Source organism: Pagrus pagrus, assembly GCF_965226575.1.
Source record: "Pagrus pagrus genome assembly, chromosome: 9".
NCBI lineage: Eukaryota > Metazoa > Chordata > Actinopteri > Spariformes > Sparidae > Pagrus > Pagrus pagrus.
This window is the reverse complement of record NC_140193.1, coordinates 22,540,619-22,553,831: the sequence shown is the minus strand read 5'-3', so window position 1 is coordinate 22,553,831 and position 13,213 is coordinate 22,540,619. Positions and strand designations below refer to the sequence as shown.

The 13,213-nt window shown below is 42.3% G+C and overlaps 1 protein-coding gene across 2 annotated transcripts in view; it reads left to right on the top strand.

Annotated features, from left to right (window-relative positions):
- The window catches only part of LOC311262758 (cyclic AMP receptor-like protein A), a gene marked incomplete at its 3' end in the record, with an annotated part of 49,697 nt that overhangs the window by 291 nt on the left and 36,193 nt on the right, over positions 1–13,213 (top strand). Inside the window, exons 2-7 of one of the 2 annotated variants that reach the window (XM_084362436.1) lie at positions 3,930–3,982; positions 5,587–5,641; positions 6,685–6,741; positions 6,844–6,904; positions 9,944–10,031; positions 13,057–13,146. In XM_084362436.1, coding sequence (XP_084218562.1) covers positions 3,930–3,982; positions 5,587–5,641; positions 6,685–6,741; positions 6,844–6,904; positions 9,944–10,031; positions 13,057–13,146 — 404 coding nt within the window. The remainder of the gene's footprint in view (positions 1–3,929; positions 3,983–5,586; positions 5,642–6,684; positions 6,742–6,843; positions 6,905–9,943; positions 10,032–13,056; positions 13,147–13,213) is intronic. The other variant, XM_084362437.1, reaches the window with a different exon arrangement.

The window sequence follows — 13,213 nt, the reverse complement described above, 5'->3', positions numbered from 1 at the left end:
TGATTGACTGATTGATAAGTTGGTGAATGGAGGTCCGACACTCGCATGTTTCCCGAAGCTAAACTGTAGCGGTACAACTGAGCTGTCAGTTATCAATCAAGCTATCTATGTAACGCTAAGTGTTAGTTTAACTGGCCTGTCGAGTATTTTCGTGACATTGCGACTTTTTACAACAGCGCACAAAACCAGTTTTACCGGCCAGTGTCTAACAAACTTACAAGCTAACTAAAGCTAACTGGCCTGAGCATTAACTCTCCAGCTTTATGTATTTTAGCCATATAACTCATATTTAATAAAACTGTATTTTCGTTCGTTAATTATTTTAGACTGTGAGCCTCAGACATGAGTCGGTTTGTTATGAAGCAGAGGAAGACAGATAAGTAAAGCTTCACAGTTTCTTATCTTGAAATGATAGTGAACCTGTTTCACATGTTAGCTGGGTGTGAAGGAGAGTAGTATAATAACAACAATAGCAGAAAGTAACTAAGTACATGTACTCAATTTCTTTTACCTAAGTACATTTTTGAAGGGCGTGTACTTTATAATTATACATGTTCATGTCTAGGGCTATTTTGTACTGTTTACTTTTTGCAAACAAAATTTATGGTCATTTCACAAGATACAATGCATGTTAGTCATTAAAACCATCCAGCAGTATATATAAAGCACTTATTTCCCAGCCTTGTACAACATTAAAATATTAGTAACATGTTAATTGATCAACAATAATGTCACAGTGATGCAGTAACATAACCCAAACCGTTCTGTATAAGTACTCCTTAGGTACTTTACGTATATTATGCTGATAATACTTATGTAAAATTGTAAAATCTACTATTTACTAAAGTAAATAAAGTAGAATACATCTTCCACATCTATACAGTTGTCATACTCAGTGACTTGGCAGTAAATACTAACAACGTGAAGCTTATGGTGTTTTGACTATTGTGTCATCTCTATGGCCTTGGTTTGAACGGCAGTAACCTGTTCTTATAGCTTCCTCCTAGGCAGTGTTAGGAGGGTTGGCCCTCCCTCAGAGGTTACTCAGGTTCAGGTGTTTGTCACCTCCCGCCCAGACTATTGCATCTCCTTCCTTGTTGAAGCCCCTCTGTCCACCTCTGCAGCTCATGTAGAATGCTGCTGCCCACCTCGTGTTTAGCCCCCATCACTTTTTTGTCCTACTTGTCAGTTAGCTACACTAGCACTGAACACGCTCTTTGTTTGGGAGGGATGATGTACTTTTTTGATGACATCTAGCTCTTGTTACAGTGATGTTTGAATGCACTTACTGTGAGCTGCTTTGGACGAAAGTATTAACCAAACAAATGCGATGCAATGGTTTGTGATGTTGTTGTTATGATTAGGTTCACACCACACATGCACTTGACAACATAGTACAATCCAATACAATACAATACCACCAAGCTCTAGGGCTGCAGGTGATGATTATTTTCATTGTCGATTAGTCCTCGAATTATTTTCACGATATATAAAATGTAAAAAGAAATGTGAAAAGTGCTCATTCTAATTCCCCACAGCCCCACAGCAGGTCTTCAGATCACTTGTTTTGTCCAACCAACAGTCCAGAGCTCAAAGTCTCTTCATTTACTGTTATATATGACAAAGAAAGCAGTAAATCCTTACATTTAAGAAGTTAGAACCAGACAGTGTTGGACATTTTCCTTGAAAAATTACTTTACGTTTGTCTAAATAGTTGACAATTTGTTTTCTTTTGAAGGACTAAACGATTAATCGACTAATTGTTGCAGCTCGACTAATCCCAGGGTTGAATTTAACGCTTCTCTGGAAAAGTCTCAAGCACAAAAACTGTACATTATGAACTTCATATATAAATTTAAATTGGATTACAGTAAGTTTGCAGATGGTTGTGGTTACCCTTGACTGGTGTGAGGGACGGTGATAAACCTTTCAATACTTCCCTTATTTTCAGAATCACCTAGTTAGAAAAGTTGTTGTATCAGTTGTAGTTTGCCATTGAATCAAGTCTAACATACAGGCAGATTAGTTAAACAACCAGCGCTGTGTCTCTCGTGCAACGGACGTGTTAATGTTAGAAGGTGTAGCTTTGTGTGCCAGCAGCATTAGGCTCCAGGTTATGGTACCCTCTCTTCATCTAACTATGTCAAGGGAGGAATGCCGGAGTAATGCTGTCTTGCCCAGAGCCCAAATCTCTCCTTTACCAGCAAGCAATTGCTCATAATTGAAAGCAATTGATCACTGTCAGTGAAAGTCTACCGGACGCTGACTGACCAAGAAACAGATGGCCCACATCAACCAAACCAGATATCCCAGTTTCAGTTTGGTTCATAAATCGTCACTAAGATGAATACTATATAGTTTAACAATTTGGATGAATACTGGACGTTAATGGAATGTGTTACAGCAGGTTGTTTCATAAATTGTTATAGTTTATAAAGTTATGTTATTTAGTAAGTTGCTTAAAGCTCAACTTTTTAGTCACTAATTCATTAGTCAATCAACAGAAAAATAATAATCCATATGTTAGATGGATGAATCATTTAAGTCATTTTTCAAGCATGATAACAAACATTTCCCAGTTCCAGCTTCTTAATTATGTCGATACAGTTTACTGCATTTTGTATCTCGTGATTATAAATTAAGTATTTTCAGTGTTGGTCAAACAACAAAACATTATAAGGTTTTTAACTATTTTCTGACATTTTATAGACCAGATGATAAATCAGTAAGTAATTGTTAGTTGCAGCCCTAATTGCTGGACTCAAAGTAAACAGTCAGATCTATGTTGATATGATAAGACCATCTTGACTGAAATTTTAAGACTCATTCTTTAATATAATTTAACAGGAATGTAAATTAGAGTGTAACTCTGTAAATGTATTTGCCCAATATGACCATGATGCAGATGTTTGTGTGACTTGCATATCATGGGGTGAGAAAATCCTTCCCCAAAATAGCATAATTAACTTTTCAAAAAGCATGATCACTCATGCACTATTCATTAATGAAACAGTTTATTTCAAAGTGCATAGTCTGAGGCTTTTTAACCCTCCTGCAGTTCCATGTTGGGAGCCATCATTCAAATGTAATTAAAGCAGCAATAAACTGGTATAAGACCTCTCTCTCTGTCTCTCTCTCTCTCTCTCTCACTTAGGTGAATCAAATCCTCTCTGTCTCTGCAATCCAAGTTTAGAAAGTTTACGTTACTTCAAAACAAATTACTGTAAAACTTGAAACCTTCTTCCACAGATTTAATTAAAAACGTTTCCTAGGTTTTTTGGCAATAGATGACCCCGTTTTCTATGTAGGTCAACACGACACCTCAGTGTTTTAGCAGAGGCGATACTAGTTATCAGACTGATCATAGGCTTTTGCTGTGACTGTTCCAAGGCAACAGATGTATGATATTGTGTGCGAAAGATCACAGCAGAGATGTCTCATGCCTCTCATTCCTTTCGTTCAGTTTCAGCTTGAATGTCGCTCTGCTCAAACTATGTTGAGTTTCCGGTTTCAGCTCTGTTAACACATCTGCCTCGCTGGGTTTTATTTCACTCAGCAGTCATTTAACAGCCCTCCGTGTTTTATTGCATGTTAAAATGGGTCAAATGCATGTGAAGGTGACATTCATTATCACCTTAGTTGTCTTAGGTGTCTGTTCATTGTAAATGTTTACGCCTCTGATGCCGCTTGGGTTGTGCAGATTCCGTTTTATTGTACTTCCTTTAGACATGCTTGCACACACATGTGTAAACACACAAAAGACACGCTTGAACAAATGGCAGTCTCGTCAACCCAGTAATTTCCAAGCCTATAATTATAATGATGGCACGACAGTATTTGCATTGCACTTCTCAATAAGTTTGCACAGTGCTTTTCTCCAAACAAAAACAACACACCGAGTCAGTAATGCATATGTTTCTGATTCACAGGTGGTGATTTTAACAGTCAAACGAGCCACAGGAACCTTCTCCTTAGTAGGATGGTAAATATTTCTTCAACTTATTTCTTTCTCAAATGAGCCCTTGACTTTTATTTCACACCAAATAGTTGAGCTGTTTTTAGCTGCAGATATTTATCTACACTGATAAATAAATACAATAAACGTGTCAGCGTGAGTCACATATACAAAGAGGTCTTTCATCATCGTTTTAGCAGTCTAGATTGAAATAGATACAGGTGTGTGTGGGGCTTTTGTTGAGGCTGTGCCTAACCTTGTGGAAAATTTCTGAGGCTGTGGTTTACATTGTTGTTGTATTGGTCACACCCTGTATGTCAGATATGTATTTACAATCAAATGAAAGTAGCTCAAAGGTAAGTTCCCGTAAATTAAAATTCAGTCATCATCTGCTCACCCTCATGCCGATGAAAAGTTGGGTTTAGTTTTGTTGTCCTGGAGCTTCACAGCAAAACAGTGTTGCAGCATTCTCCTAAACAACTGAAGTAGATGGGGACTTTAAAACGTAAAAAAAACGAGCAAACAAAACTATGAAATGGCTCCATACAGCTCATCCAGCGTAATCCAAGTCTCTACAAGCCTTGAGATACCAATTTAATTTGAAAAGACGCTATTTACACCCTTGACGTGTGGTCGAACTTCAGACATGGCGTGCACTAACGGTCTATAGTTTAGCAGCAACAGTGAAGGTTTTGGCTAACATTTTTTAATCTATTTGGGATCCCAGGGTGTCCGGAGACTTGGATTATGACGGATGAGCTGAGCCATTTTTTTAAGTCCCCATCTACTTCAGTTGTTTAGCAGAATGCTGCAACACTGTTTCGTTGTGAAGCTCCAGAAATGTTTTGTAGACTACGAAACTTCACCTGACTTTCTATCAGTATGGGGGTTAGGAAATACTAGACCAAATTTTTTAATTTGTGGGTGAACTTTTCCTTTAAGCCTGTATCAATTCATAAAAAGTGGTACTGTTTACATAACTACAGCATTAGGGCTGAAGATTAGTATTTAAAATGTTGTTTTATAATGAAATTAAATGATCTTGATGTTTCTCAAACCCAGTTGCAGGGCTATAATATAATATCAGTTTAAGTGAACAATAATTTTAATTAACAAACCTTAGATCGAGGGAAGTTATTTGGGACCATAATGTCTTTTGGAAAAATGTATTTATAATTTTTAAGAAGACATCGATGGTTTCCTAATGTTTTTAACAGTCAGTTGTGATTTGGTCGGTGACATGTAGTGGCTATTTGATGAACTGCACCGTAACGTTTGGGCCTCAACATTTAGCTGTGGTGGTTGCTTTTTGGCCGGGTACTTCACTCCATCAGATGTTGCTGAGCAGGTCTTTGGCAGGTTTTCTGACACTAATGTGGGTTTCATTAGTTTCGGTCTAAACCGCATTGCTTTAATGGTCAGTGTTCCTACTAGGAGCCGGAGAATATCAGCAGTGAGAGTAAAGGTTACAAGAGAGCCTGCAGGGATGTGTGCTGGACTTGTTATGATGTATTTATGTGCAGTAAGACAGTATATCATCGTTAGTTCAGCAGTTGGCCTCTCCTGCTCAAACCGTTGGCTCTGCAGTTAGTGAGAAACATCTCACTGTTGTCTTTCTTCTCTCCCCACAGCCTTTTCATGCTGTTTGTGATCTGGCTGCTTCGCAGGTATCACTCTTTGGCTCAGGTAAATTTGCACTGCAACGTACAGCATGATTTGATTCTCTATTTTTTTTTCTGTTTGCTTCAGTGCCCCCGGAAATATGTTCAATTAGCCACGGCAAATCTTGGCATAATTGAACCCAATTAAAATGCACAGATGAATCAATTGTGGAGTTAATTGACTCATGGTCGTTATGTGATAATGACTGTCGTCTTGTGCTTTTTCTCCTCTCCAAATGAAGAGGTTTGCATTCAACTGTAGGTCTGACTGTACTCTGAATAATATTAGTTAGATGTTTTTTTTCTCTCCACATAAATGTGTTTTCTTTCATCCAAAAGGATGAGGGTTTGTTCAAGTGTGCGGCTTGTGTGGTGTTTTTGAAGCCAGTCCAGCAAGTCTGTCAGGTTTAGCAGCGCTCCACGTTGTCTCCTGCTACTTTGAAGAAAATGACAGCTTAAAGTGTGGCTCTGATGGATCCTATTACCTCTGAACCAGGTCGCACAGAGTGGCCTCACCTCCTCCTCCTTCACCTCTGCTCCTCACCCCTCTTCTTACTTCCATCCCCTTTACAAAGGTTATCCATCAGTCAATAATCTTCAGTGCTCTCGAGCACTCCTGGGTTCTTTTTCTGTCTTCCCCTCCTCTTCCTCTGTAGCCTTTACAGGGCCAATGCAGGACACAAATTGATTATGGCTGTGTGTGTGTGTCTCTACCTGTCTCTTTATATACCTACCACAGCAACCATTTGTAACCACCCATAGGCTGACAGCTGGTATGCATCGTAACTGCCCTTTCAAAATTCTGTAATACACAGGTTATTGATTTATTTCATATAAAATACAATGGCTTCACTGTGTATAGAACGAATTAAGGAGACTCTCCTTTGTGATATTTTCACCAAGTTGTCACAGGGGACACCGTGTGCCAAGCTGTCAGCCACTTCAGTGATCATTTGATGTTTAATTTGCCCTTCTCTCAGTGAATATAAATGCACTGGGATATTTACCAGGGTGTGTTTCGTTCAAGAATCCGTCTTCATGTCTCCCTCTCTCATTTTCACTGTACAGAAGATGATTCTCAGCCTGACTGTAGCTGCCTTCTTTGACAGTGTAGCATATGTCATGGTGAGTTTCTCTTGTCGGTTTCATTAAACACACACACAACAGCTTTTTTTGTGGGTGGTTTGTGACAATGTTTCCCTGTGCTGTTCTTCCTTCCCTACCCAGGGTGAGTCACATCCGGAGGGATCGCTTTGCGACTTTCAGGCCTGGTGGCTAGCGTACTTTGGTAAGAGAAAACTTGATTACTCACTGCCACACTTTTAACAATAGAGTTGAGTAAGCCGGCACAGAAAGAGCAAGGATTCAACTCAATAAACCCCAGAGGAAAATTATATTAGTTTGTCATTTTGTTTTTTGGCTTGAGAGCAAAATGCGCCTTGACACTGATCCCTCCAGTTTATAGCAACCATCTTTCACCTTGGGCTTTTGGAAAAGCATTGTAGGGAGTTGTTTTCTGGAGGATATACATGCTTGAGAAAGAGCTTTTTGAAGGTGATGAACAGATTAAATTAGTTATTGTTAAGTCACTTCAATCGCCAGACTTGAGTCAGAAAAGTCATATTTATGCCTTATTTTTCTCATCATATCTCACTGTACATTATATCTATGGTTGTAAGCGTTCTGTTGCATTTAACAATGACTTTATGGTTATTCTCTCTCATGGTATGGCTATAATTTCATTGTGGAGACTGTTTTATATCCGTAATAGCCTATCCTCCTGTCTTTTATTGCGTTCATTTCGTCAACCCAGCCTGTGCATCCCATCCCGAAGTTCTCAATATACACCAGCTGTCAGGGATGGTTAAACCTGCACATCATTTAGTAGTTCTCACACACCCATACCAAGAATACCACACCTGTGAGCATGGCGCAATACTTGGAAGCCAAGCACCTTGCTGTGCACTTATTGTCCCATCGCAGCCATTTAGTATGCCGCCTTAAAACCTGACGGCCCAGTGTTGCATCACCGCTGTATGAGGAGATGATTTTCCTCCAATGACAGTACGGGACTCCAGCGTTTCATTTGAGTTAATCATACACATCAACAGGTTCTCAAGTTTGGAGTAAGTGGAAAGAATTCTTTGTGAATGAAACTGATGAGGCAGGAATTCTTTATGTGATATTAATAAGAAAATCAATGCAAAATTAAAAGGAAAAAAGGTGTGGCACACTCCGGCTAAATAAACATTTCTCTCTCTCTCTTCTCTTTTATTCAGAAGATTGTTTGGCCCTCAGCTCTTCTTCAAAATCAACAATCATAGTTGGACACACTTTAGAAACACATCTGGTGGTGACTAGGTAATCATGTTCCACCATTCGCCTGAGAAAAAAACAATCAAGGGGCCTTCAGGAAATGTAAACTTTAAAACAAACAGTCAGAGGTGGCCAAAGTACACGCATTCTTTACTCAAGTAGAAGTAATGATTCAACTTCTTGACCTCTACGACGGTACTAATGTAATTTTAAAAGTAAAAAGTATCCCTTTTTTCTACTGCCCATTTCTGTGCAAAGTTTACTGAAGCTCACCTCATTTTGGTATAATTCAAAGACTATTAAACTTAAAGGCAGAATCGGTAGGATTGGTCCCGGCTGTTCCTAAACGCACCACAAATATTAGTTGGTTGTTGAGGCTCTTCCCCAGGACGTCAAATACTGACATTTTGAGCACTGATAAAAAGAAATCAATAATTCCCCTCAAATGCATTAGAACCAAAGTAACAAGCCTGTTTTGAAAATGTAAGGTTAAAAGTTGTGACGAAAATAAATACACAAATAAAGTACAGATACCTGAAAAATCTACTGAAGTACAGTAAGAAAGTATTTGCACTGCATTACTTCCTACCTCAACAACGATGACAGGAGCTGTGACAAGTGACAAGAAACACCATGTCTCATACTACATGTTCAGATAAAATTTTTTACAGAATGTTATATACATTTTAAATAAGTTTTCTAATAGATATCCAGAAAAAGTTAGATATCAGCTCTCTCTTTATTTGCTTTGCTGGCATTTGTTGCAGTTACAGCTCCTTCTGCTTTGATTTGCATAAGGATTCTTAGTTAGGACCGGCTGCTAATACGACACTTCACCAGGCTTGTTTTATTGGTCTCGCTGGCAGACACACAAGCACACGGGCACGCACACTCAGACGGATACAGGGTAATGGGCAGTGAGTTAGTGCTGCAGGGGTTGGCGCCTGTCACCTCGGTTTATCATGAGGATCCTCACGCTGAGGACAAACGGCTGTACATAAACACCGGCTGAACGGGCACTTTGTTCTGTAGCGAAGTCTGGTGGGAGCCGCATAGCGCAGCTACGCTTTTAACTCCGACCAATAAAATTTTATGAAATGCGTTTGAAATGGAGGGAGATGGTGGCAGGGGCAGCGTCAGGACAGGTGGTGAAGCTGTGTTATTAAAGCGAAGCTTCGGCTGCTGTCTGGTTACGCAAGACGCGTTTGCCGTCGCCGTGACAATCATTTATTGTGATAATGACAGAGACAGCCAGCCTCCTTCTTTCTTAGTCACTGCACTCTATTCCTAAAGGTTCCCCGAGTGTAACCGGAGTGTGTGTGTTTTGTATATCTGTGTGCGTGTGTGCATGCGTGGGGGTTGTTGTGTGAAACTGAGTAAGCTGAGTATATGGCTCAGAGAATCCATCATTGTGACGACCAGCCCTGCCTGTCTTGTCAACAGAAATATACACACGCGCACACAGACACACACACACACAAAGAAGGGCTGAATATGAGGGCAGATAAAGGGGAGTGAGCTTTCTAGACTCTCTCCCTTGTCTCGGTAAAACGAGTTCATTTTTTTTCCCCTCTGCTGACTTCGCCTTCCTTTCCCTTTCTTCGTTTCGTCTTTTCTTTTCAGCGTCTTTACACTTGCTGTAGTCCACTCCGTTCGACTCACCCCCGCACCACCGCTCTCCTCCTCCTCCTTTCTTCCTCCCTCGCCCTCACTCCTGCCTTATCTCCCTCTGCTTTTCCACAGTTCATCATTATCTCTCTCTGTGCTCCCCCCTCTCATCCATCACCGTGAGCCACAGGTTTCCCTCATATTACTGCAGAATATGCCTTCATTTATCAAAAAGTGGAACACACGCACACTCACACACACACACACACACACACACACACACACACACACACACACACACACACACACACACACACACACACACTCCTATTGCAGGTGTGAGCCTGTGTAGCGGGGGAGCTGTGTTGTAATTTGACCTTGTTGTTTGCCTGTGTCTCTGCAGACTGGAGTGCCTTGGCCTGGGTTTGCCTCATCACACTGAACCTGTACCTCAACCTGGTCAGGGAAGTAAGCACCAGCAGATATGAGATGTGAGTAGGTGGCTCAGTGCTGCAGCTAACAATTATTTCCATTATTGATCGTTTGATTTACAGATATATCTTTTCATTTACAAAATTTTTTGATTTTAGATGTTTTATTTTGTCCCACACAACCCACGCTTATTAAAGTGTTGTGAACTGCGAAAAGTACAAAATTCTCAAGAAACCATATAATGATTGACATTTATTTTATTTTTTTTTGTTTGTTTTTTTAAATCCTTGCTTAGATTTTTTATCTAAAATAGTCAAAATCAAAATGCTGTATTTTCTCATAATCCACTAATTGATCAACGCATTTTTAAACAGGTCATTTCCTGTCTCCATGTCCACCTCTGTGTCTCCCTTGAAATGTATATTTCTCTTTCGTTTTGCGGCCATTTTCCTCTGCGCGTGTGTTTACGTGTGTTAGCGTGTGTGTGTTTGGTCTGCTAGAGCATGTGTCTCCCCGCAGAGCAGTGACAGCCCCCCCTGCTCCCCCTCCCTCCCTCCTCCTCCTCTTTTTCTGTTCCAGCCAGCCGACGCTCTAATTGAAAAGGGAGTGAGTGTCAGCCGTTAAGTGTGTGCGTTTGTGTGTGTGCGTGCCTGCCTGCGTGCGCACCCATCTTCACGCTTTGTGGCTCTATGTTTCTGTCGCTCAAACTCCCATGAGCACTCTCCACGGCGCGAGTGTGAATTTGTTTGTGTGCGTGTGTGTGTGTGTGTGTGTGTGTGTGAGATATTCTCTCATTTTCCTTGCCTAGCGCGGAGCTTTGTGACACACACACATATTCTAAAAAAAAATGTATGCGCTCGGTGGGCGGAAGAGAACGCTTCAGCAAGTTAGCTGCAACTCTGTTTTTGTATCCTGTAGATGTGATTAGGTGTGCACACCCCCCCTACCCTTCTGTGTATGAGGAGTTGGGCCGGTAAATTGAGGTGCCCCCCCCCCTCACCCATGGGAGTTTTCCTGCATTGATTAGCAATAAGCCAGACGATATAATGGTGGTATAACTCAGAAAGAGACGGCTTTATGGGAGAGGAAGGGGGCAGCTAGGGGGCCAAAATCGGCTCGCTTCAGAGCCTTGTCACCTGCATATCCTCTCATGGGTCCAGAGGGACTTGGCTGGAGGAGGATGTGTCTGCATTTTTGTGTGTTGCTGGTCACACATAATGCAAAAGAAAAAAACCCCAACTCAACCCTTAATGGGTTCGAGCGAAGCCAAGCGAAGTCGTGGCATCACGTATTAACTGCGTAGATAAGCTGTATGTTTTAGGGCAGGCGGGTATGTGGCTTTGCATGCATGCACAATTACCCCGAACTCAACCTCCCACCCCCCCCCCCCACCCTCTCTCTCTCTCTCTCTCTCTCTCTCTCTCTCTCTCCCCCTCACACACACACACACACACACACACACCCATGAAGAGTGAAGGCACAGCGTGATGGTTTATAAATGAACAAATCGCCAGAGGAGATGGAGGAACGGAGGCTGGATGATCTAAGAGTGATTGAAGTGGATGCAAGAGAGGATGGGAAGTGTTTGTGTGTATGTGTGTGTGTGTGTGCGCGCGCGTGCGTGTGTGTGTGCGCGCACGCGTGTGTGTTCGAAGGACGGATTTAGGCGAGCGGCTTGAGACGGTGAGAAATTAGATTGAGCCTCGGGAGAGGTTTCTATACGAGGCGTGTGCGAGTCCGCACGTGTGTGTGGGTGTGTTCGCGTGCAGGTGTGTGAAATGCGGAGCGCAGAGCAGTCCTGCTGTGCCTCATTAAGCCCATGTTGCGCGCAGCTCCGGACCTCGTCATCTCCCTCTCAAAGCGCTGCGAGTGTGTGGGGTTTGTGCTGCAGCGTGTCTGTGTGTGTGTGTGTCTGCTGGTCTGTGAGCTCTCGACATTGATTTCCTGACAAGCCCCCCCCCCCCCTGCACCAGTCGTCACGTCGCGGACTGGCAGCACTGATTTCACCGTTTGTATCTCTCCTCCCACCACCACCACACAGTCTCTCTCTCTCCGTCTTTCCCTCCCCTGTTCTCTCTTTTGCTCTTTTACTCACTCAGTCGCTCGATCGCGTTCGCTTTTTCTGCGCTTCAACATTTCCGTTTTTTCCCCTTTCGCTGTCGTTTTCTCTTTCCCTCACATTGCGTTTGATCTAAACACTCTCTCTCTCTGGATCTATACATTTCCTATATCTCTTTCCCACCCACTATTCTGTTCTATTTAAACCACCGGCCGTCTCTCTCTCTCCACCACCTCCCACACACTCGCACACACTGCTGTCCATCAGAGGGGGGCAGATAGGGGGGGATACGGTGTGCCCCGGTGAAATAAGACAACGTGTGTATGTGTGTGTTTGGATGTGGGTGTGTGTGGTGCACAGCCCGAGAGGGATTGAGTGTGTGTCAGGCGTGTCGCCACCGCTCGATTGACCGCACTCTGAACAAGTCAGGGCAGGACTTCCACTCAATTGACCAGGCGATGCTGTACGCTCTATAAAGTATCGACGCCCACACCGATGCCCAGGACAGTGGAGCACACACCTCGTCCGTCTGATACACTCACCCATACACACACATTTGAACTTCTTAGAAAACTGTTACTGATCCTATCATTTTTCAGTGATAGCCAGCATAAGCTTCTCCAGCGTTCTTAGCCTTTTTTCTTAAAAAGAAAAGGCTATTTGTGCAATGAAGTTAAAAAACATATTTTCGCACATAGTCTAGTCAGCTTTGTCCTCAGATTTTGTAGTCACTGACACCCGCCGAGTGAGAATCTGCATCCTGTTTGTGGTTTCGATGCAGACATCTCCTCTGCAAAGCATCTCTTCCACGACAGCCAGGGTAATTACGGTTTATATTACCATGAGTAATTGGCAGTGTGGCTGTATAGGCATTCGTCTGCACCTGAAAAATGACCCTGATGTGAGTGCCAACAAAGGGATGAACTGAAGAAGAAAATAATTGATTTAGCTATAGGGTTTATTTCTCAGGGCAAAGCTCCCTGGTCCTGGTGCACATAATGAAATAAATGTCTGCCTTTTATCAGGATGTACCATCTGATGGCGTGGGGGGTGCCTCTGGTCATGGCCTCCTTGCCGCTGCTGAAGGGCTACTATGGTCCCGCGGGGGGTTGGTGGTGAGTACAGCCAATGACAGCCTATTTTCTGTTAAATGTCTGTCCTTATGTGGAGGGCCACAGCACT